This window comes from Spea bombifrons, chromosome 4 (genome assembly GCF_027358695.1).
Source record: "Spea bombifrons isolate aSpeBom1 chromosome 4, aSpeBom1.2.pri, whole genome shotgun sequence".
Taxonomy (NCBI): Eukaryota; Metazoa; Chordata; class Amphibia; order Anura; family Pelobatidae; genus Spea; species Spea bombifrons.
In genome coordinates this window covers 109,748,244-109,774,933 of record NC_071090.1, presented here as the reverse complement: position 1 = coordinate 109,774,933, position 26,690 = coordinate 109,748,244, and the positions used below count along the sequence as shown (strand labels likewise).

The following is a 26,690-nucleotide window of genomic DNA, read 5'->3' as shown; positions in this document are numbered from 1 at the left end:
CTGCCTGGACTAAGCACCGGGGACTCAGAAGCACCGGTAAGTTTGGAGGGGGAGGGAGTGTTAAGTGGGGGGCATAAGGCATTTCTGGATGCAGAGTGCTCTATGAAATGCCTTTTAACCCCCTTAATGCCACCCTGCCTCCAGAAATGCCTTTTAACCCTCTATACGCCACTCTGCTTCCTGAAATGCCTTATACCTCACTATATGCCACTCTGCCCCATAATATGCCTTTTAACCCCCTAAATAGCATATAAGGGTATAAGGCAATTCTGGAGGCAGAGTGGCACATAGGGGGTCAAAAAGCATATCGTGGGGCACAGTGGCATATAGAGGGTTAAAAGGCATATCATGGGGCACAGTGGCATTTAGAGGGTTAAAAGGCATATCATGGGGCACAGTGGCATTTAAGGGGGTATAAGGCATTTCTGGGGCAGAGTGGCAAGCCAGGGGGAAGATGTGCATAACTGGGGGGGGCAGGTTGAAACAAAAAAGGTTGAAATAAAAACAAAATATTTTTCTCACTCAAAGCTTTTATTAAAAAAAAAATGTTCACATAGTTTACATGAACTAACATTTACTGGTAAAACTTTTTTCCTATAGGGTCGTCTAATATTCAGGCTTTTTCTTTTTCTTCATAATTTAATATTCAGATTTGGGGGGGGTCGTCTTATAATCAGGGTCGTCTTATAATCAAGCAACTGCGGTAATTGTTCTAGTACAAGTTTGCAGACAATCTTGAAGAAGATCATAAGTCGTAATTATTTATATTTGATTTGTAGAATGGATTCTAACTTTTCAAGGAATATATTACTAACAAAAACATGTCAGTTGACTAAAAGTTAAGAGGTCAATAAATGGATTAACTCGATGGGACTCAACTGAAGTCACCAGCAACTCAAACAATCACTAGAAGTGGACGTGATAAGTGGACGTGACTTGCACGACAACTAACATGGGGCAAATGCCCTCTTTAACCCCTGGATATCTGGTCTCTCCCATATTCCTGCTCTAGCTCTTTGTCGGTATGCTTCTCCAGCACTCACCCACATTCTTTTCCCTCACCTTTTTAGATCTTACAATGTAAGGGATATGAACTTTGAAATAGATTTTCTGAAATATTCTTTGGTTAGCCATGATACTCCTTGGATTTAATCTGCTCTCAATAATTATGGTGTAAAAATAATGAAGACACTCAGGGACATGTAGTCCTATTACTCCTGCGATCAGACTCTTTCCCCAGTGTCCTTATTCAAGAACAACCTCATGTTTGTTGCACAGTATAAAGACCCCTGAAGCAGTCATTGCCTGTTTATTGCTCTCTACTTCTGCTACAGAAACCGTGTGGCATCTTACCAAAAAAACAATATTTTTACCTTTCCTCACTTATTTCATCTTCTTTTATTGTGACATAACAGGATGCCCCGGGCTAGTAAGTTTCCGTTTTTTTGACTTTTAAAAGCAAATCTAAATTGCTTTTATATATATGTATATATATTTTTTTTATTTTTTTTTTAATTTTTATATATATATCTATGTGTATTTATATTATGATGGTACATGTGACTTTAGTAATTTATCTCGACAAATAACTACATTTTTAGTGAATTGACACAAACACATAAGCTTGTACTATAGCTAACATGGGTTGACTCACTAACAACATTTCCCCTATTTTTGCTACTATATCTGATTTTGTAGGTTACGTTAGGTCTTGACATTTTTAACGCTGCTGGTCTGAAGCCTTTGCTGCATGAAGTCTTTGGTCTACCATTTTTCTTTGGTGGAGAGAAGTGAACGGGATAACCTGAGAACAACCGGTTTATGGATTATTGTTGTTTTTAGGATTTTTTTTTCTCGATACTGAAATTCCATATGTACTGGCAGCATCATCTTTTTGTAAAAAACCTTACTTTGAGTCTCCCATGAGCAGAAAATATTGAGAGTTCTGTATAAGTACTAAAGATGCAAATTTAAGTGATCTCTGCGGTATCAGGACGAAAAGCCGGCAGTGACAATTCATATTTTTGTAAGATTTATCAGAAGAAATATCTCATTTATCATCTATTAATATTATTTGTAAATATGTTTGAAGTCAACGAGACAAAAGTGGTGGAGATTCTGCTGTTGGGTTTTCAGAATCCACAGAATGTAAACTCTTTTTTATTTGTTCTGTTCCTTGTGATCTACATCTTGACGTTAGTCGGGAACCTGCTGATTATTATATTGGTGGCAAAGTATCCGAGGCTGAAATCTCCCATGTATTTCTTCCTCACTCAGTTATCGGTGTGCGATATCCTTGTAACCACAGTTATAGCACCCAACATGCTCCATGTTATAATCAATGGAGGAACCACAATATCATTAACTGGCTGCATCACTCAGTTTTCCTTTTATTGTGTTACAGAAGGCACAGAGTGTTTTCTTCTGACAATGATGTCCTATGACCGGTATTTAGCCATTTGTCACCCCCTGCGTTATAACTCCATCATGAGCTTGAGGCTCTGTTTCCAACTTATTGGTTTAGCTTGTCTTTTAGCATGTGTATTAACATGTATTCTTGCACCCTCAGCTTCAGCTTTATGGTTCTGCGGTCATGTCATTGACCATTATTTCTGTGATTTTGGTGCCATCCTAGACCTCTCATGTACAAAGCATCCTCTTGTAGAACTTATAGATTTCATCTTAAACGTACCATTTGTAGTTGCTCCTTTCTGCTTTATTATTTTTACATACGCTTCCATTTTTATCGCCGTACTTAGAATCAACTCCACCATCGGCAGACAGAAAGCCTTCTCCACCTGCAGCGCTCATTTGACTGTAGTGTGTACCTACTATGGTAGTGTGATTATAGTTTATATGACTCCTTCCAAAGGGGTATCATTTAACATAAATAAGGTATTGTCACTTCTATTTACGATGTTATGCCCATTTTTCAACCCAATTATATACAGTCTTCGGAATGAACACATTAAAATACATTTGAACAAGTTTATCTTTTGGAGCCTAAAACGGATTTAGAAGAAAAGCCTACAAACCTTTTCTGGTCTTGCATCTTAGTTGGGTTTTAAAAGGTTCCTTGCATTACAGCTAGGCCTCTGTCCTTCTATTTTTACATAATGACTATTTAACAATCCTCTTAATGATTCTCCTCCTTTGAAATATACTTTTCATATTACATTTTCTAAATACATAGAGGAATTTGTCAAGGTACAAGAAGGGAGCAAATGTCAGAGAATGAGACGTTAAAACTTGAGATGTAATGTAAGGATGCTTTAATTCACTGGAAGTGTGATGGGTTCACATCTTTCCTCCCATGTAATGTCTTAAGAAGAGGTTATTCTCCACCCTAAGTTACCAAATCTCAATTTTATACATGTGGATAGGTCTCACATTCAATAAATGGAGTCGTGAGCATAATTATAAGAAAGGACTGAGAAATAAATGATAGTTATTTATTAAAGATTACATAAATCCAAAAAAAGTCTAGCTTGAGTCTGTCCCAACATTGTAAGCAAAAATCCCCATATATATAAAGTATTATAACTAGACCGGCATATCATTACCTCAAAAATGATTGTTAACGGTCAGAAAAAAGTAAGGAGGAAAAAAGTACCACCAAGGCCAGGTTGCTGAAATGTTTTCACAGAATAACAAAACCATTCTAATATGATGCCACAATTTAAAAAAAAAACAAACTCCAAAACATATTTTGTAAGGAAAAAGTACTCGTTTGGTTGAATCATTGACCCTACTTTTACCGAAGGCCTGTAACAGAAGCAGTGAAGCCATCCAGAAAAAGGATCGGAGGTTAGTATAGCAAGAGAACTTAAACATGAATGGGATCGACGTACGGCTATCTTGAATGTTGGAGAAGAGCAACGGCCAAAGTAATTTCATCTTTCCCTCAGATTGAAACAGGGTAGAAGACCTCATTTTTTGTTCAGGCTTTGGCCAAGTGTTAATAGAACTTTGAACAACAAAACTAAGGCTAAACACAAACGTGTGGATGAAGAATGCCACAGCATTTCCACACCAAATGTGTCATCAAGGCTTTGTTCTGATGACAGGTTATACCACTTGAACCACTCTAGAATGTCTCTAGTCTAGAACGTCTCTGGTACTGTGTTTCATTATGCTCTTTATACAAATCTATATGGTTCTTCAGATTGAAATGATGAACTCATTTGGTTCACAGCGAAGACTGATCTATGATAGACATGTTACATCCCGCAGTTCTAATAAAGATGACAAAACATCCAGTGACTGGCTGGGCTACAAAGACCATAGTACCAGCAATAGCCCTATTACCATTCATAAATAACTACATTTATTTTATTTAATTCCTATTCGCAATATGACATCGATATATCCTAGATACACAAGATACATTACATCACCCTCTGCTTTAAATTAGTTATTATAATATATTATTTAGTTGTTACATATAATGTGTTATTTATATATATTAAGTTATTCATATACATTTATTTGTTGATTCATATAAATTAAAGTATTTACATGTTTAGTCATTTTTTACACATTTATCAATTTAGATACACCATCACTTTTGTTTTATGCAAGTACGTGTATGTCAATATATTCTTTTTGAATAAATTTGCTCCGCCCCTTTCATTTTCATGATTACGGTTCCGTTAAATCATAATGTCTCACTCACGGTTGTATATCCTCTCTAGCTTTATTTACCGCTATGTGTATCCATTGATAACGTAGATACTTAAGGTATACGTCCCTTGGGGTACTCATAACAAGCTCATCCTGGTGATGGAGTTGTCCCACTTGTCCAACTTTAGGTAAAAAAATGAATCGGCAGAAAATGTAGCAGAATCAAGAGAGTAAAGAGCAAGAGAGCAGCAAACTTTATTAGCGTCAGGTAAAACTTGTAATGGTATAATATAAAATTATGTTCTGTCCTCCTTCAGTGTCCTCCTACAGAGAGTTACTCTTTTCACAGACCATATGGGATGGGTTGATGTCAATGTGGGGTTTACTTAAACATCACCGACCTGGTGCAATACATGAGAAAAAGCAAAACTGAAACACACAAATACAAAGCAAAATATAACTCAATAACAGACAGCATACAAAGAAATGAGGCAGTATAATAAATAAGACAGGCTGCATACTGATTCCTGAATAACCCACATACAGGCAGTGCCGGCCTTAGGTGTTCTGGCGCCCTGTGCGGAATACTCGTCTGGCGCCCCCCCATCCCAAAAAAAGAAAGGAATCAAAACTTGTAACAAAACCCCAATCACTATATACTACGCCAAACATTGATGTGGTGTAGGCCTACCACTTCATTGTCTGGCTTAGTAGTAGGGATGCACCGAAACAAATTCTGGACTGAAACCAAAAGTGCAGCATTTACCTGGCCGAAACCGAATATGACCCCCCCCACACACACACCATAACACATAACAAAACAATTAAATAACAATATTTATATATATATATATATATATGATTAACAGCAATCACATTCTTATCATGCCCGCAGATTCCAGGATGTACTCGTAGACTACTTGGCATGATAGGAGTATGATTGCCCTATGTACCCCGTCTCACTCCATTCTCCCTATCTACCCCCTCCTAACTATCTACCCTCTCCCTCTTGGAAGTTCACTTACCTTTCAGAAGTCCTGCGGTGAGGGTGCAAGGCCTCTGCCTCCCAGCTCTGCCACTGTATGGAACAGTATAGAGTGATGGGAGTTATGATGTACTTTAGAGCATAATTATATAATGAAAAATACATTGGAAATGGTACAGCATAACACCCATCACTCTCACACCCTTACCAATCCACACATATACTAATCCACACATATACCAATCCACACACATACACCAATCCACACATATACACCAATCCACACATATATACCAATCCACACATATACACCAATCCACACATATATACCAATCCACACACATACACCAATCCACACATATATACCAATCCACACACATACACCAATCCACACATATACACCAATCCACACATACACCAATCCACACATATACACCAATCCACACACACATACCAATCCACACATATACACCAATCCACACATATATACCAATCCACACATATACACCAATCCACACATATACACCAATCCACACATATACACCAAACCACACATATACACCAAACCACACATATACACCAATCCACACATATACACCAAACCACACATATACACCAATCCACACATATACACCAAACCACACATATACACCAATCCACACATACACCAATCCACACATATACACCAAACCACACATATATACTAATCCACACATATACCAAACCACACATATATACTAATCCACACATATATACCAAACCACACATATATACCAAACCACACATATATACTAATCCACACATATACACCAATCCACTCTCACTGTCACTCTTCGCTCTTCTTCTTAGTTCTTCTGTCTTCTCTTCTTCCGGGTCAGAGGGCACGGAGACCGGTGGGCGCTGCTTCAGTGCTGTGCGCCGGGATCTGACAGCAAACCCCGGCGCACAGCAGCTGTTGCCGCGGGGATCACAAGGGAGCGGTATCGGAGGTCTGTTAAAGACCTCCGATACTGCTCCCTTGCGAGCCTGCTCCTCCAGCGGCGGACATTACTGTCCGTCTCTGGAGGGGTGCCGGGTGCCCCCATACTGGCGGCAGCGGACCCCGCGGCGGCAGGGGCGTCGGACCGCGCTGCGGCGGACCCCGCGGCGGCAGTGGCGTCGGACCGCGCTGCGGCGGCGGCGGACCCCGCGGCGGCGCCCCCTGGAGTGTGGCGCCCTGTGCGGTCGCACAGGTCGCACAACCCAAAGGCCGGCCCTGCATACAGGCGACATCAAAGAAATATAGAAATGTTGTCTAATTGATGCTTAATACAAAATGGAGGCTATAGGGACTGGCTAAGTATTCAGGTAACCTAGACAGTAATTTAGGAAAGAAATGCTAAACTAACTATATTATTAAACATAGAAAATGAAAGAATAGCGTTGCCTAGAATACAAAATTTAACTGGCAGGAATGATTATAAGAGTGCTTACAGTGCTATCTAGGAGCAAATGCATGCGAAGACAACTCTCAGGTGACAGTAATAGCCTTAGTTGAATGTTGAACAAAGTGGTTCCTGCAAATGTCGCAGAGGTAGCAGTTGCATTGTTGCCACCTGTCCAATTTTTCCAGGGACAGTCCTGAACTTTTGGAGCTGATCCCCTTACTTTCAGTGTCCCAGGACACGCAATAGGCAGTTGCTGGTTTGGAAGATCATGGATGTCCCTCTAAGCGGGACAAAATGAAGGGAGCGTCTGGTCTGTTACTTCAGACTTCTGCTTCAGCACTCCCTTACACTGTGTGCCAGCAACTGATGCTATGCACCAGCATATTACGCCATTTCTTGGCACTTAGTATCATTTGGTGTCAGGATTCCACCCCACCAGCCTAGACCATACGATAATGATTAATTCTCATGCTTACCTGCAGCCACTAGTGGCCACCCTTCCCTCTCTGGAGCACCCCTTTCTAATTACTAAGTCTGAAGGATTAGTCCAGACGCTCCCTTCATTTTGTCCCGCTTAGAGGGACATCCATTACCACGTTTAGCCCTGCCCTTATATACCTGCTCTGCCCTTCAGACTGGGCCTTTGCATTTGATTGGTTTGGGTTCCTGTTAGTCTGCTTGCAGCTAAAGCTCCTTGTTCTTTGTTCTGATTTCCCGTGTATGACCTTGGTACCTTGGCTACGTTTATGATCCAGATTTGTGTACCAGACTCTGGCGTGTCCCAGACTTACCTACGTATCCAGCTACTTCCAAGTCATGTGCTTTGCCTGAGGGCTATCAAGCCGTGTGCCCTGCCATTCTGGTTTCCCCTGTCCTCGCTACAGTTCCCCTTTATTCTTTGATTCCGGCTCTGCTTTTCTGTCTATTGTGTGCCTGTGTCAGGGTCCACATACCAGACCCAGACGAAGTCACCCACCTGAGTACCCGCTATCTGCGCGTACCGGATCCAGCGTTGCGCCTCTTGCTTCCTCCTCTGCATCCAACGTGACTGCTTCTAGGCGCACGATTTATGCATCCCTGAATGGACGCGGCAGGGAGCTCAGTTATTGTGCCAAGTACTGCTGTTTCGTTTGTGTATGCTAAACTCCTGTAGTCTCCTGTACTGAACCTGGCTATTCCCTTTGACTCCGCTGACACCCAGAATCCTGACCTAGGCTACTAAACGGCTTTCTTTGATTTCTTGTGTACCGACCCTGGCTATTAATTCTGGACTACCCTGATTTCCATGACCCTAACCCCAGCTAACGTGTACTGGACTAAGCTGCATTTGGTGAACCTGACCCTGTCTATGCTTTCTGAACTGGTGTTATCCTGCATACCAGACTCATCCATCTCCCAAACCTTACAGTCCATCTGTACCATCAAGGGGTACATACAGAGCCCCTAGTATCCCCTCAAACTGGGCTTCTACCCAACCTGCTTGCCCGGGTCCAGACACTTGGAGGCGCACAGGGTTAGAGAGCACTAAAGCAGTAGTCTGAGGAAACAGAGCTCAGGCTCACACCGTAGCCAGAAGAATTAAGCACAGCTAAACATTTAAGAGATGGGGAGAAAAGGAGTACATAATGAGAAAGAGGAAAGCTAAAAGCGAAATTAGAGAGCAAATGGGTAGGAGAGACATATTGCCCTGAGTTAAAGTTAGGGCAGAATGACAGTGATTTTGGTGGCATCCTAAGCCTCGATTGGAGGATTGAAATGATGGCGCTTTTTGTAGTAAGGGTAATATTTGCTTGGTCTGTGCTACAACAGATGAATATTTCATTAAATTTTTGGTCCATTCATTTTCAGACAACAAATTTAGTTTCCTCTGCTTTCAGTTCATACAAAATTCAGAGGTTTTTTTTTTTATTTAGAAGGGAATTTGTTGTCATTTACTCTCACTCCATATCTCCCTACCTTCTATGAAAACCACTTCTTTGTCTCTGTGTCTCTATATCCTTCTTAAGGAGGATGCCATCGAAAGCACTGTGATTTCGGCAGAAGTTCAGACAAAATTGTGGCGCTTTCGGTGACGTCCTCTCTTCCAATCATCCAATAGCAGAAGCGCTGCTATTTTGGTGGGAGTTCTTACCATTGGAGATGTGGACAGGGATAGAAGATAAAAGAGAGAGGATAGGATACAACAAGCACTGTGTTCCTTCCTGCTTTGCCATCAATTATAAGCCCCTAGTTACCTGGTCTCTCGATTCTTCCTGCTCTGGTTCTTTCCTATCACCCACCCAAGTCTTTTACTTTCATCACTCTTTATTTAGTGAAATCCTTTTTTGATTAAATTATTTTATGGATAAAATACCAATGTAATAAATCTCAGTAACTACTGTGTATTAAGGCATAAGACGCTCAGGAATAAGTATTCCCATTACCGTGCCAATTAGGCTCCTTCACTGGAATTCTCTGGGCAATACCCATCGCCAATGTTCTTGTACTGAAGTGATGTCATGTTTTTTTGAACAGTATAAAGACCTCTGCAGCTGGTATTGATTGTTCATTGCACTATATGCCTGTGTGTGGTGTCACCAGAAAACAGTATTGCTCCTTTTGCCTCAATTATACAGAAAAATAATTCATGGAGTCCCTTATTGGATTTTCTTTCATGGTTATATAACCGGATGAACCAGACTGGTAAGTTTATCGTCAATCAACAACAGGCCTACCAAGTAACTCAGGTGTCCAATATTCCTCATCTGTTGTTGTGCGGTGGGATTTTTTGGGATTTGTTTGTTATATGGGTGAATGTGATCCAATTTGTTTGGCAGGTCACATCTAAGGTCTAAATTATGCCTGAGCATAAAAACACAACTATATAATGTACACAATATTTTAACTATTGACTAATAGGTTTTCCTCTGATATTTTTTTTCTTTTTGTTAATAAATTTCTTGCAGGTTCTGAATAAATTCCAGGCAAGATATTTTATTGGATCTTTTATTTGTAAAAAATGTTTGAAGTCAACCAGACAAAAGTTGTGGAGATTCTGCTGTTGGGTTTTCAGAATACTTGGACTGTAAATTGTTTTCTGTTTGTTCTGTTCCTTGTGATCTACATCTTGACGTTAGTCGGGAACCTGCTGATTATTATATTGGTTGCACAGTTTCAGGTTCTTCAATCTCCCATGTATTTATTCATCACTCAGTTATGATTGTGCGATATCCTTCTGACCACAAATATAGTCCCCAACATGCTCCGTGTTATAATTAATGGAGGAAGCACAATCTCATTAAGTGGTTGCATCACTCAGTTTTACTTTTTTTGTGTTCCAGAAGCCACGGAGTGTTTCATCCTCACCGTGATGTCCTGTGGCCGGTATTTAGCCATTTGCCGCCCGCTGCGTTACACCTCCATCATGACTTTCCAGTTTTGTTTCCAACTCATTCTTATTTCTTGGCTTTTGTCAAGTATACTAACGTTAATTCTTGTACCTCAAGTTGGTGCTTTACAGTTTTGTGGTCATGTAATTGACCATTTCTTCTGTGATTTTCTTCCCCTCCTAAAGCTGTCCTGTGCAAAACATACCATTATAGAACTCATAGATTTTATCATAGCCATTCCATTTGTATCTATGCCTTTCTTCTTTATCCTTTGTACATATGTTTACATTTTCATCACCATCCTTGGAATTTCCTCCAACACCAGGAGGCAGAAAGCCTTCTCCACCTGCAGCGCTCACCTGACTGTAGTGGTCGCCTACTATGGGAGTCTAATATCAGTTTATATGGCTCCTTCCAAAGTGCAATCATATAATATAAATAAAGTATTGTTTCTTCTGTATTCAGTGCTATGCCCATTTTTTAACCCAATTATATATAGTCTTAGGAACGAGGATATTAAAATTAGTTTGAACAAATTTATTTTGAGTAGCCTAGGAAAGATTTAGAAAAAAAAAAACCCACAGAATGGAGTTTTCTTCAACCTATTTTTCCTATTCTACTTGCATTTTATATTTGTGAAATAATAATAATTGCTTCAGGTCTGATTTGGAGCTATACCTTTATAAGAAGTAAAGAATAAAATATTTTGTGGAGTGCATCCGTGAATTTATTCATTTATTTTTGCATGTTTGTTAAATACACAAGGTGCTAATATTTCCGAGAAGGAGAGATGTTGGGACAGGATGTCGTAGGCTAACACTTGTGGGTCAGAGGCTCAGATGTGATGTAAAAAAGCTTTATATATGATATGATATAGGTAAGAAGTGGAAGAGGTTCATACAACAAGAGAATCTAAACATGAATGGTAGAGGCATAAGGCGTTCTCAATATTAGACAAGACCGAGGACCAAATGAGGTCTACAGGAGGAAAAATTGGGCAGACCAGATGGGCTCAATGTTTTTATCTGCCATATAAATTCCTTCTTTCCTTCCTTCTTTTCTCCCTTCTTTACTTCATTCTTTCCCTCTTTCTTTTGTTCCTTTCATCCTTCTTTCCATCCTTCTTTTCTTCCTTCTTTCCCTCTTTCCTTTCTCTCTTTTCCTCCTTCCTTCCAGTGTTTCATATTCACAGATCACATAGCAGAGATACATGTTCCTAGCAATAGACAAGAAGGCAATTCATTTAACTTGAAGCCATTGAAGCATCAAGTTTCTTTTTTTTTTTTTGGTGACCCTCATTTTTGGTGGCCTTCATTTGGGTAGTAACCTAGGATATAGGTTATATTTGCCAACCAGAACCCTTTATAAAATTAATAACAGAGTCAGATGGAAAGGAAATTAGTTTAGATACTTGCATGTATTAATGTAATAATATAAGCAGGAGTATACCATGAGAAACAATATATAACACAATAACAGAACAATGCAGTCTCTAACTACCCAGTCACTCAATATCCCTCCCAAACAATCTCACTCCCACTCCAAAAATTATAGGAGAATGGGGGTGCATGAGGTCCTTTAAGGTGAACCTAGGTAGCAGTACCACTTTAAATGTATTCTATTCAGCAGATTATATTGGGATTGCCTGCAGGGAGTGTGTAAGTACAACAGCCAGCCGACCAGTTCTTCTGGCCATTGTAGTTGTCAGCGTACGCGGGACGCTACACTGTTTGTACTGCTAAGAAAGCTCCAGCTTCCCCAAGAGAGTCTAACAGGGAGCACACTAAAATATAATAAAGGCTGGCTTTGAAACCTCATCAATTACCTTCATCTCTATGGTCTCCATGCCTGATATGAACACATTCAACAAAATATAACAAACAAGGCTTATTGCGTGTTCAGCTAGGTCATTCAAGTCAAACATGCCCCTTGGAACCAATAACACACACGGAGGCAATGGTATTAACAAGGTTAAATTTTGTTAATTCACCTACATCTAGAATAACCTCGAGATTAACATACGTCAATTAACACGGGTGTAGCCTGGTTTTGCTGTCTACCTACAACCAGACCCCACACAAGAGCAGAAATTCCCAGGACCTGCAAAGCCTAAATACATGAGACCTTGTGCATCATAGGTTAATCCACTCCCTGACAGCCTGATTGAGGCTAGCTTGCACACCTGTGCACAGCTCATTACCTCCCACATGCAGTAGCGTACCTAGCGTGGCGGCGATCTGCCCCGGGTGCCGCTCATCAGGAGGATGCCATGGGCTAGGGTGACCACATGTCCCGGATTTCACGGGTCCCTGGCAGCCTTGTCACCATTTTTGTTTACGCGGAGGAGAGAAGCACCTAGCATCCGCTCGACTCCCCTCAGTTTCCTTTGTGAGGTCTCTAACTCCATTGCGGTGCTGCCATGTCATGCTAAGTACTGGAATATGACATCATATTCAGGCACTCAGCAGTGAAGCGGCGCACACTGCCGCAGAGAAGGAAGACGGAGGCGTCGCGCTCCCACCGCAGGACGTCTGGATGGTAAGTCCAAAACAATTAACTACAAAGGGGGAGAGGGTAGTTAGTGAGAAACGAGGAAGAGGGGGGTAGTTAGTGAGAAACTATTTAAAATGACTATAATATTATCAACAACAAATTATTTTGTTGTGATTTATTCTCACTCAATATCTCCCCACCTTCTAAACCACTTCCTCGTCTCTGTGTCTCTATCTCCTTCTTAACCACTACACTACAGAAACAAATCTGGAATAATTCACTTTCAAACACTTTCAGACAATATGTGTTACTAGAAAGTAAAGCGAAAACTTCAGAATTGGGTCAGCAAAGTGCTAAGAAACTTCACAGTTGAGTAGGCTACACCCCAGGGAAAATCTGTGACATAGTTATGGTGAAATGTTTACATCCCCTCTACAGTTTCCCCTCTAAACTTAAATTTTCTCTGATTTTAAGAACCCTGCTAAGAAGTTTTCATTTTTAGCTCCTTTACAAGAATTTGACTTTGGAGCTAAAACACTCTAGGTATCCCATACAGATCATTTCAATTTCCTTTCTTTATGAATTTCAGCAATTTCTAACACTGAACAAATGATATGAACGGCACAGTGATTTCATGGTGAAATGATGGGATTTCCGTGAAATGAGTAGGTGTTTTTTTTAAATGATGTGCAGCATGAATGACAAAAAGAACTCTACACAAAACCTGTTTCTGCCTGGTTTCCTTAAGGAGGACGTCATCGAAAGCACTGTGATTTCTGCACAAGTTCACCTTCAGACAAAATTGTGGTGCTTTCGGTGACGTCCTCTCTCGCAACCCTCCAATCGGGCGTTACAGAAGTGCTGCCATTTTGGTGGGAGTTCTTACCAGATTATGTCCATGGAGATGTGGACAAAGATAGAAGATAGAAGAGAGAAGATAGAATACAACAAGCACTGTGTTCCTTCCTGTTTTGCCATCAAATAAAAGCAATGTGGGGTAAATGCCCCCTTGTGCCCCTAATTACCTGGTCTCTCCATTCTTCCTGCTCTGGTTCTTTCCTATTACCCACCCAAGTCTTTTATTTTCACCATTCTTTATTTAGGGAAATCCTTTTTTGATTAAATTATTTTATGGATAAAATACCAATGTAATACATCTCAGTAACTACTGTGTAGAAAGGCATAAGACGCTCAGGAATAAGTATTCCCATTACCGTGCCAATTAGGCTCCTTCACTGGAATTCTCTGGGCAATACCCATCGCCAATGTTCTTGTACTGAAGTGATGTCATGTTTTTTTGAACAGTATAAAGACCTCTGCAGCTGGTATTGATTGTTCATTGCACTATATGCCTGTGTGTGGTCATGGAGTCCCTTATTGGATTTTCTTTTATGGTTATATAACCGGAAGAACCAGACTGGTAAGTTTATCATCAATCGACAATAGGCCTACCAAGTAACTCAGATGTCCAATATTCTGCGTCTGTTGTTGTGCGGTGGGATTTTTTTTTATAGATGAGTCCAGATTTTGTAAATTAATTACACACCTTTATCACACCTTTATAACTCAATTTTAAAAACATGGCAACTTGAATATGAATGAATATCTGAGTGGTTTTTGGATATGTTTGTTATATGGGTGAATGTGATCCAATTAGTTTGGCAGGACACGTCTAAATTATGCCTGAGCATAAAAACACAACTATATAATATACACAATATTTTAGGTTTTCCTCTGATATTTTTTTTCTTTTTGTTAATATATTTTTTTGCAGGTTCTGAATAAATTCCAGACAAGATATTTTATTGGATCTTTTATTTGTAAAAAATGTTTGAAGTCAACCAGACAAAAGTTGTGGAGATTCTGCTGTTGGGTTTTCAGAATACTTGGACTGTAAATTGTTTTCTGTTTGTTCTGTTCCTTGTGATCTACATCTTGACGTTAGTCGGGAACCTGCTGATTATTATATTGGTGGCAAAGTATCAGGTTCTTCAATCTCCCATGTATTTCTTCATCACTCAGTTATCATTGTGCGATATCCTTCTGACCACAAATATAGTCCCCAACATGCTCCGTGTTATAATTAATGAAGGAAGCACAATCTCATTAACTGGTTGCATCACTCAGTTTTACTTTTTTTGTGTTCCAGAAGCCACGGAGTGTTTCATCCTCACCGTGATGTCCTGTGACCGGTATTTAGCCATTTGCCGCCCGCTGCGTTACACCTCCGTCATGACTTTCCAGTTTTGTTTCCAACTCATTCTTATTTCTTGGCTTTTGTCATGTATACTAACATTAAGTCTTGTACCTCAAGTTGGTGATTTACAGTTTTGTGGTCATGTGATTGACCATTATTTCTGTGATTTTCTTCCCCTCCTAAAGCTGTCCTGTACAAAGCATACACTTGTAGAACTCATAGATTTTATCTTAGCCATTCCATTTGTATCTATGCCTTTCTTCTTTATCCTTTGTACATATGTTTACATTTTTATCACCATCCTTGGAATTTCCTCCAACACCGGGAGGCAGAAAGCCTTCTCCACCTGCAGCGCTCACCTGACTGTAGTGGTCGCCTACTATGGGAGTCTAATATCAGTTTATATGGCTCCTTCCAAAGTGCAATCATATAATATAAATAAAGTATTGTTTCTTCTGTATACAGTGCTATGCCCATTTTTTAACCCAATTATATATAGTCTTAGGAACGAGGATATTAAAATTAGTTTGAACAAATTTATTTTGAGTAGCCTAGGATTGATTTAGGGAAAAAAAAAACACAGAATGGGGTTTTCTTCAACCTATTTTTCCTATTATATTTGCATCTTATATTTGTGAAATAATAATAATTGCTTTAGGTCTGATTTGGAGCTATGCCTTTATAACAAGTAAAGAATAAAATACCGTATTGGCCCGAATATAGGCCGCACCTTTTTCCCCCACTTTAAGTCTTTAAAGTGGGGGTGTGGCCTATATTCCGGGTCTAGCGCCCGACACCCGGGACATGCAGTCCCGGGCGCCGGGCAGGCAGCGGGGTTAGGATACAGATCCCCCGCAGCGGTGCTGGGGACCTGCATCCTACTGTCTGATACGCTCAGACAGCCTCCCCTGCCAGCACTTCTCACGGGGGGGTGCCGGCACGGGAGGTTGTCTAAGCGTCCGCACGATACATTTTACACCCGGGTGTCTTGCGGGGCTGGCGGAAGACATCTACGCAATACGCGTATACAACTTCCGGTGCCGGCACTTCCGCTGAGTGCCGGCACCGGGAGTTGTATACGTGATTTGCATAGATGTCCCCCTCCGGCCCCGCAAGACACCCGGGAGTCTGCTCTGGTAAGTCGGGGGGGGACAGAGCGGCAGCGTGTCTCGGGGGGAGGAGAGAGTGGCAGCGTATCTCGGGGGGCATAGTGGCAGCGTATCTCGGGGGAGGACAGAGTGGCAGCGTATCTCGGGGGGGGAGTACAGAGTGGCAGCGTATCTCGGGGTGGAGGACAGAGTGGCAGCATATCTCGGGAGGGGGGAGGACAGAGTGGCAGCGTATCTCGGGGGGAGGACAGAGTGGCAGCGTATCTCGGGGGGGACACAGTGGCAGCATGTTTTTTTGGTGCTTTTTTTAAAGAAAAAAACTTTTTCTTTAAAAAAGCACCAAACTTTTAGGGTGCGGCCTATATACGGGGGCGGCCTATATCCGAGCCAATACGGTAATTTGTGGAGTGCATCCGTGAATTTAATCATTTATTTTTGCATGTTTGTTAAATACACAAGGTGCTAATATTTCCGAAAAGGAGAGATGTTGGGACAGGATGTCATAGGCTAACACTTGTGGGTCAGAGGCTCAGATGTGATGTAAAAAAGCTTTATATATATATGATATGATATAGGTAAGAAGTGGAAGAGGTTGATACAACAAAAGAATCTAAACATGAATGGTATAGGCATAAGATGTCCTCAATATTAGACAAGACCGAGGACCAAATGAGGTGTACAGAAGGAAAAATTGGGCAGACCAGATGGGCTCAATGTTTTTATCTGCCATATAAATTCCTTCTTTCTTTCCTTCCTTCTTTTCTTCCTTCTTTCCCGCTTTCCTTTCTCTCTTTTCTTCCTTCCTTCCAATATTTCATATTCACAGATCACATAGCAGAAATACATGTTCCTAGCAATAGACAAGAAGGCAATTCATTTAACTTGAAGCCATTGAAGCATCAAGTTTCTTTTTTTTTTTTTTTGTGTGCTTTTCTGTGTCAAGAAGTATGAGTCTCGTCAGATCAACAGTTTAATCTGTATACTGGGATAACACAAGAACCATAGTTCCTAAGTATTTACTTCTTCTCAGGGGTATATGTATTATACTTTTAATGATAGCTAAATTGGAGGATCGGGAAGGGGACGTCATGGCAAGTGCAGCCATATTTCCCTCAGCTCAAGTTAGGGCAAAATGATGTCACTTTCGGTGATGTCCTCTCCTCTGATTGGAGGATCGGGGAGAAGAAGTCACTGCAAGTGCTGTCATTTTGGTGGAAGCTCCCAGGCAGGGAATGAAATTTGTTGCCCGAAAAATTAATCAGCAAAAACAAATAGAAAATTGTATCCGAATTTCTCCAAATTGGCCTATTAGCACATAGAAAACATATGTTCTTTTCATTGATAATTTACAAGATAATGAATTACCAGGAGGCATGGACAGCCATGCTTCCATGCCATCATTCCCTGCTCAGTGGGACATGGGAGATTGAGTTAAAAATCAAATCAAACTCAAATATAATCTTGTTTTAAAAAAAAACCAATACAATGAATAGTCCCTTCCTAGATCTCTAACGCTATGTCTCAGAGGCAGCTTCTGAAGAGTAAAACCTGAAAAAAGAGACCATCCTGAGCTGTCAAAGACAATAATAGTTCCGCAGGAAAAAATAACAATCTACAATGGATAGTAAAATGCCTAGTGGTTCCACATGTTCTTAATGGACCCGCGTTTCACCTTGAATGCCCCTGAGGGTGCTAAGTGAAACTCGTAAACAACTTAGTAGTTAATGGACTTACAAACTTTTCAGTAAATGCAAATTGGCAATACTGAATAAGGAAGTTTCATTCAATCGCTTTGCTAATGGAACTCTCACTGTTTAGTGCATAGACTTATTACCCAGACCAGGTTCTTCTTTTTTTACTCCATGTTAGTAAAAAGTTGGATAATGTCGGTGTAAATTCCAGAGAATGTGTTTTTTAACTACTAGTAGTGCCTTTATTTGGCTAGTAACCTAGGATATAGGTTATATTTTCCAACCAGAACCCTTTATAATATTAATAACAGAGTCAGGTGGAAAGGAAATGAGTTTAGATACTTGCATGTATTAATGTAATAATTTAAGCAGTATACCATGAGAAACAATATTTTAACACAATAACAGAACAATGCAGTCTCTAACTACCCAGTCACTCAATATCCCTCCCAAACAATCTCACTCCAACTCCAAAAATTATAGGAGAATGGGGGTGCATGAGGTCCTTTAAGGTGAACCTAGGTAGCAGTACCACTTTAAATGTATTCTATTCAGCAGATTATATTGGGATTGCCTGCAGGGAGTGTGTAAGTACAACAGCCAGCCGACCAGTTCTTCTGGCCATTGTAGTGGTCAGCGTACGCGGGACGCTACACTGTTTGTACTGCTAAGAAAGCTCCAGCTTCCCCAAGAGAGTCTCTCTAACAGGGAGCACACTAAAATATAATAAAGGCTGGCTTTGAAACCTCATCAATTACCTTCATCTCTATGGTCTCCATGCCTGATATGAACACATTCAACAAAATATAACAAACTCTTGCTACAAAACGAGGCTTATTGCGTGTTCAGCTAGGTCATTCAAGTCAAACATGCCCCTTGGAACCAATAACACATGCAGGCAATAGTATTAACAAGGCTAAATTTTGTTCATTCACCTACATCTAGAATAACCTCAAGATTAACATACGTCAATTAACACGGGTGTAGCCTAGTTTTGCTGTCTACCTACAACCAGACCCCACACAAGAGCAGAACTTCCCAGGACCTGCAAAGCCTAAATACATGAGACCTTGTGCATCATAGGCCAATCCACTCCCTGACTGCCTGCTTGGGGCTAGCTTGCACACCTCTGCACAGCTCATTACCTCCCACATGCAGTAGCGTACCTAGCATGGGGGCGGTCCATCCTGGGTGCCGCTAATCAGCGGGGTGCCATGGGCTAGGGTGACCACATGTCCCGGATTTTACGGGTCCCTGGCAGCCTCGTCACTTTTTTTGTTTACGCGGAGGAGAGAGAGAGGAGCACCTAGCATCCGCTCGACTCCCCTCAGCTTCCTTGGCGAGGTCTCTAACTCCGTTGCGGTGCTGCCATGTCATGCTAAGTGCTGGAATATGACGTCATATTCAGGCGCTCAGCAGTGAAGCGGCGCACACTGACGCAGAGCAGGAAGACGGAGGGGTCGCGCTCCAACCGCAGGACGTCAGGATGGTAAGTACAAAACATTTAACTACAAAGGGGGAGGGGGTAGTTAGTGAGAAACGAGGAAGAGGGGGGTAGTTAGTGAGAAACGAGGGAGAGGGGGTAGTTAGTGAGAAACGAGGGAGAGGGGGTAGTTAGCGAGAGGGGAGTATATAGTGAGAAGGGAGGGAGAGGGGGTAGATGGTGAGAAGGGAGAGAGAGGGGGGACTCCAGAACTCGTGTGACTACCCGTTCTGGCTCCTGACCTTGGCTTGATCTACGACCACCCGCTTGTCTTATGCTTTGGAATGTCACCATTCCCTGCTCAGTGGGACAGGGGAGATTGAGTTGAAAATCAAATAAAACTCAAATATATTTTTTTTTAAAGAACAATACAATGAATAGTCCCTTCCTAGATCTCTACCGCTGGGTCTGTGCTGATTCCTTTGATGCATGTATTTCTATAGTGCCAGCAGATTATGTAGTACCACTACAGCAGAGGATAATACAATAATTAACAATATAAACAATTTAAAATGAATTTGTTGTGATTTATTCTCACTCAATATCTCCCTACATTCTATGAAAACCACTTCCTCGTCTCTGTGTCTCTATCTCCTTCTTAACCACTACACTACAGAAACAAATCTGGAATAATTCACTTTCAAACACTTTCAGACGATATGTGTTACTAGAAAGTAAAGCGAAAACTTCAGAATTGGGTCAGCAAAGTGCTAAGAAACTTCACAGTTGAGTAGGCTACACCCCAGGGAAAATCTGTGACATAGTTATGGTGAAATGTTTACATCCCCTCTACAGTTAAGCTTAAATTTTCTCTGATTTTAAGAACCCTGCTAAGAAGTTTTCATTTTTAGCTCCTGTACAAGAATTTGACTTTGGAGCTAAAGCACTCTAGGTATCCCATACAGATCATTTCAATTTCCTTTCTTTATGAATTTCAGCAATTTCTAACACTGAACAAATGATATGAACGGCACAGTGATTTCATGGTGAAATGATGGGATTTTCGTGAAATGAGTAGGTGTTTTTTTTAAATGATGTGCAGCATGCATGACAAAAAGAACTCTACACAAAACATGTTTCTGCCTGGTTTCCTTAAGGAGGACGTCATCGAAAGCACTGTGATTTCTGCACAAGTTCACCTTCAGACAAAATTGTGGTGCTTTCGGTGACGTCCTCTCTCGCAACCCTCCAATCGGCCGTTCCAGAAGTGCTGCCATTTTGGTAGGAGTTCTTACCGGATTATGTCCATGGAGATGTGGACAAAGATAGAAGATAGAAGAGAGAAGATAGAATACAACAAGCACTGTGTTCCTTCCTGCTTTGCCATCAAATATAAGCAAAGTGGGGTGAATGTCCCCTTGTGCCCCTAGTTACCTGGTCTCTCTATTCTTCTTGCTCTGGTTCTTTCCTATCACCCACCCAAGTCTTTTACTTTCACCATTCTTTATTTAGGGAAATCCTTTTTTTATTAAATTATTTTATGGCTAAAATACCAATGTAATAAATCTCAGTAACTACTGTGTAGAAAGGCATAAGACGCTCAGGAATAAGTATTCCCATTACCGTGCCAATTAGGCTCCTTCACTGGAATGCTCTGGGCAATACCCATCGCCAATGTTCTTGTACTGAAGTGATGTCATGTTTTTTTTGAACAGTATAAAGACCTCTGCAGCTGGTATTGATTCTTCATTGCACTATATGCCTGTGTGTGGTGTCACCAGAAAACAGTATTGCTCCCTTTACAGAAATATACAGAAATATAATTCCGGATGAACCAGACTGGTAAGTTTATCGTCAATTGACTGCCAAGTAACTCAGATGTCCAATATTCTGCGTCTGTTGTTGTGCGGTGGGATTTTTTTATAGATGAGTCGAGATTTTGTAACTCAATTACACACCTTTATCACACCTTTATAACTCTCAATTTTTAAAACATATTTGAGTGTTTTTTGGATTTGTTTGTTATATGGGTGAATGTTTGGCAGGACACATCTAAGGTCTAAATTATGCCTGAGCATAAAAACAGAACTACATAATATACACAATATTTTACCGTACACAACTATTGACTAATAAGTTTTCCTCTGATATTTTTTCTTTTTCTTTTTGTTAATATATTTTTTTGCAGGTTCTGAATAAATTCCAGGCAAGATATTTTATTGGATGTTTTATTTGTAGAAATGTTTGAAGTCAACCAGACAAAAGTTATGGAGATTCTGCTGTTGGGTTTTCAGAATACTTGGACTGTAAATTGTTTTCTATTTGTTCTGTTCCTTGTGATCTACATCCTGACGTTAGTCGGGAACCTGCTGATTATTATATTGGTGGCACAGTTTCAGGTTCTTCAATCGCCCATGTATTTCTTCATCACTCAGTTATCGGTGTGCGATATCCTTCTGACCACAAATACAGTCCCCAACATGCTCCATATTATAATTAATGGAGGAAGCACAATCTCATTAAGTGGTTGCATCACTCAGTTTTACTTTTTTTGTGTTACAGAAGCCACGGAGTGTTTCATCCTCACCGTGATGTCCTGTGACCGGTATTTAGCCATTTGCCGCCCGCTGCGTTATACCTCCATCATGACTTTCCAGTTTTGTTTCCAGCTCATTCTTATTTCTTGGCTTTTGTCATGTATCCTAACATTAATTCTTGTACATCAAGTTGCTGCTTTACAGTTTTGTGGTCATGTAATTGACCATTATTTCTGTGATTTAATTCCCCTCCTAAAGCTGTCCTGTACAAAGCATACACTTGTAGAACTCATCGATTTTATCTTAGCCATTCCATTTGTATCTATGCCTTTCTTCTTTATCCTTTGTACATATGTTTACATTTTTATCACCATCCTTGGAATTTCCTCCAACACCGGGAGGCAGAAAGCCTTCTCCACCTGCAGCGCTCACCTGACTGTAGTGGTCGCCTACTATGGGAGTCTAATATCAGTTTATATGGCTCCTTCCAAAGTGCAATCATATAATATAAATAAAGTATTGTTTCTTCTGTATACAGTGCTATGCCCATTTTTTAACCCAATTATATATAGTCTTAGGAACGAGGATATTAAAATTAGTTTGAACAAATTTATTTTGAGTAGCCTAGGAATGATTTAGGAACCCCCCCCCCACAGAATGGAGTTTTCTTCAACCTATTTTTCCCATTATACTTGCATTTTATATTTGTGAAATAATAATAATTGCTTCAGGTCTGATTTGGAGCTATACCTTTATAACAAGTAAAGAATAAAATCATTTGTGGAGTGCATCCGTGAATTTATTCATTTATTTTTGCATGTTTGTTAAATACACAAGGTGCTAATATTTCCGAGAAGGAGAGATGTTGGGACAGGATGTCATAGGCTAACACTTGTGGGTCAGAGGCTCAGATGTGATGTAAAAAAGCTATATATATATATATGATATGATATAGGTAAGAAGTGGAAGAGGTTGATACAACAAAAGAATCTAAACATGAATGGTATAGGTATAAGGCGTTCTCAATATTAGACAAGGCCGAGGACCAAATGAGGTGTACAGAAGGAAAAATTGGGCAGACCAGATGGGCTCAATGTTTTTATCTGCCATATAAATTCCTTCTTTCCTTCCTTCCTTCCTTCGTTTCTTCCTTCTTTACTTCATTCTTTCCCTCTTTCTTTTATTCCTTTCATCCTTCTTTCCTTCCTTCTTTTCTTCCTTTTTTCCCCTCTTTCCTTTCTCTCTTTTCTTGCTTCCTTCCAATATTTCATATTCACAAATCACATAGCAGAAATACATGTTCCTAGCAATAGACAAGAAGGCAATTCGTTCAACTTGAAGCCAATGAAGCATCAAGTTTCTTTTTTTTTTTTTTTGGTGACCCTCAGGCTGAAAACCATTTTCTGTGTCAAGAAGTATGAGTCTCGTCAGAACAACAGTTTAATCTGTATATTGGGATAACACAAGAACACGGTTCCTAAGGATTTACTTCTTCTCAGGGGTATATGTATTATACTTTTAATTAAAGTTAAATTGGAGGATCGGGGAGGGGATGTCATGGTGAGTGCAGCCATATTTCCCTCAGCTCAAGTTAGGGCAAAATTATGTTACTTTCGGTGATGTCCTCTCCTCTGATTGGAGGATCGGGGAGAAGAAGTCACTGCAAGTGCTGTCATTTTGGTGGAAGTTCCCAGCCAGGGAATTAAATTTGTTGCCCAAAAATTAAGGATTGGATATAGGTTATATTTTCCAACCAGAACCCTTTATAATATTAATAACAGAGTCAGATGGAAAGGAAATGAGTTTAGATACTTGCATGTATTAATGTAATAATATAAGCAGGGGTATACCATGAGAAACAATATTTTAACACAATAACAGAACAATGCAGTCTCTAACCACCCAGTCACTCAATATCCCTCCCAAACAATGTCACTCCCACTCCAACAATTATAGGAGAATGGGGGTGCATGAGGTCCTTTAAGGTGAACCTAGGTAGCAGTACAACTTTCAATGTATTCTATTCAACAGATTATATTGGTATTGCCTGCAGGGAGTGTGTAAGTACAATAGCCAGCCATCAGTTCTTCTGGCCATTGTAGTGGTCAGCGTACGCGGGACGCTACACTGCTTGTACTGCTAAAAAAGCTCCAGCTTCCCCAAGAGAGTCTCTCTAACAGGGAGCACACTAAAATATAATAAAGGCTGGCTTTGAAACCTCATCAATTACCTTCATCTCTATGGTCTCCATGCCTGATATGAACACATTCAACAAAATATAACAAACAAGGCTTATTGCGTGTTCAGCTAGGTCATTCAAGTCAAACATGCCCCTTGGAACCAATAACACACACGGAGGCAATGGTATTAACAAGGCTAAATTTTGTTCATTCACCTACATCTAGAATAACCTCAAGATTAACATACGTCAATTAACACGGGTGTAGCCTGGTTTTGCTGTCTACCTACAACCAGACCCCACACAAGAGCAGAACTTCCCAGGACCTGCAAAGCCTAAATACATGAGACCTTGTGCATCATAGGCCAATCCACTCCCTGATAGCCTGCTTGGGGCTAGCTTGCACACCTGTGCACAGCTCATTACCTCCCACATGCAGTAGCGTACCTTGCGTGGCGGCGATCTGCCCCGGGTGCCGCTCATCAGGGGGGTGCCATGGGCTAGGGTGACCACATGTCCCAGATTTCACGGGTCCCTGGCAGCCTCGTCACCTTTTTTGTTTACGCGGAGGAGAGGAGCCCCAGGCATCCGCTCGACTCCCCTCAGTTTCCTTTGTGAGGTCTCTAACTCCGTTGCGGTGCTGCCATGTCATGCTAAGTGCTGGAATATGACGTCATATTCAGGCGCTCAGCAGTGAAGCGGCGCACACTGCCGCAGAGAAGGAAGACGGAGGCGTCGCGCTCCCACCGCAGGACATCAGGATGGTAAGTCCAAAACAATTAACTACAAAGGGGGAGAGGGTAGTTAGTGAGAAACGAGGAAGAGGGGGGTAGTTAGTGAGAAACGAGGGAGAGGGGGGTAGTTAGTGAGAAACGTGGGGGGGTAGTAAGTGAGAGGGGAGTAGATAGTGAGAAAGGAGGGAGAGGGGGTAGATGGTGAGAAGGGAGAGAGAAGGGGGTAGATGGTGACAAGGGGGTAGAAAAGGGGAAAGGTAGATAGTGAGAAAAAGGATAGTAAGTATATTGGAATAAACAGTGAGAATGAGTGAGAGAATTAATGAATGTGTGGATGCATTATGAGAATAAGTGAGAGAATGAATGAATATGTGGATGAATTGTCTGAATGAGGGAGATAATTAATGAGTTTGTGAGAATGCATTAATGAACAGTGAGAATGAATGAGAGAATAAATGAATGTGTGGAAAATTTGTGTGAATGAGTGAGATAATAAATAATTGTGTGAATTAATTATGTGTTTAATCTGGGTGCTGGTCAGGTTCTATGTGGGCAATGTGGACGCCAGGGCTGGCTTTGGGTTGTGCAACCTATCATCTATGCCTGTAGTTTCATCTCTACCTTTATTGCTGAGTTTTTATGTGATTTCCAGTTGATATGTACCTGCAATGCTGCTATACCTGCATATATTATTACTGTATACTTACAAATACGGGATTTGTATGTCTGATTCTATGCCTCGGGTGCTGAGGTCACATGTGAACAATAATAACAATATTAATATATATATATATATATATATATATATATACATATATATATATATATATATATATATATATATATATATATATATATATATATATACAATTTCTAACAGCAATCACACTCCTATCATGCCAAGTCAGCTAGTACATGCTGGAATCTGGGTATGCCTGGGTGTCAGGGTTTCGGCCTACCAGTAATGGCTTTCCTCCTTATGGCTGTCTGCTTGTTAGGCCACACCCCCTTCCTCTTACAACTTTTGTGTCCAAGTTAACCCCTCCTCTTCCTGCAGGCTGTGACTATATTAACCAGCTTCCAGTGTTTGATTCTTGTGTATGACCCGGCCTGCCTTACTCCCATTCTGGTGCTGACTCCTGCCTGATTTTGGACTACGTGGATTTTTGGACTCCTGAACTTGGCTCGTGTGACTACCCGTTCTGGCTCCTGACCTTGGCTTGATCTACGACCACCCGCTTGTCTTATGCTTTGGAATGTCACCATTCCCTGCTTAGTGGGACAGGGGAGATTGAGTTGAAAATCAAATAAAACTCAAATATAATCTTTTTTAAAAAACAATACAATGAATAGTCCCTTCCTAGATCTCTACCGCTGGGTCTGTGCTGATTCCTTTGATGCATGTATTTTTATAGTGCCAGCAGATTATATAGTACCACTACAGCAGAGGATAATACAATAATTAACAATATAAACAATTTAAAATGACTATAATATTATCAACAACAAATGAATTTGATTTATTCTCACTCAATATCTCCCTACCTTCTATGAAAACCACTTCCTTGTCTCTGTGTCTCTATCTCCTTCTTAACCACTACACTACAGAAACAAATCTGGAATAATTCACTTTCAAACACTTTCAGACAATATGTGTTACTAGAAAGTAAAGCGAAAACTTCAGAATTGGGTCAGCAAAGTGCTAAGAAACTTCACAGTTGAGTAGGCTACCCCCAGGGTAAATCTGTGACATAGTTATGGTGAAATGTTTACACCCCCTCTACAGTTAAGCTTAAATTTTCTCTGATTTTAAGAACCCTGCTAAGAAGTTTTCATTTTTAGCTCCTTTACAAGAATTTGACTTTGGAGCTGAAACACTCTAGGTATCCCATACAGATCATTTCAATTTCCTTTCTTTATGAAT

At 40.6% G+C, this 26,690-nt stretch overlaps 2 protein-coding genes across 2 annotated transcripts; both read left to right on the top strand.

The window, feature by feature from the left end:
* The first annotated feature begins 14,723 nt into the window (after positions 1 to 14,723).
* LOC128491673 (olfactory receptor 11L1-like) lies at positions 14,724 to 15,659 on the top strand. The gene has a single exon (XM_053463989.1). The coding sequence runs from the start codon at positions 14,724 to 14,726 to the stop codon at positions 15,657 to 15,659; it is 936 nt and encodes a 311-aa protein (XP_053319964.1).
* A 5,897-nt stretch (positions 15,660 to 21,556) lies between these two features.
* Positions 21,557 to 22,492, top strand: LOC128491672 (olfactory receptor 11L1-like). Its single transcript, XM_053463988.1, has one exon. The coding sequence runs from the start codon at positions 21,557 to 21,559 to the stop codon at positions 22,490 to 22,492; it is 936 nt and encodes a 311-aa protein (XP_053319963.1).
* The last annotated feature ends 4,198 nt before the right edge of the window (positions 22,493 to 26,690 follow it).

Coding starts and splice junctions, on each gene's coding strand:
- LOC128491672 (XM_053463988.1), top strand. CDS start 21,557: ATGTTTGAAGTCAACCAGACAAAAGTTATGGAGATTCTGCTGTTGGGT.
- LOC128491673 (XM_053463989.1), top strand. CDS start 14,724: ATGTTTGAAGTCAACCAGACAAAAGTTGTGGAGATTCTGCTGTTGGGT.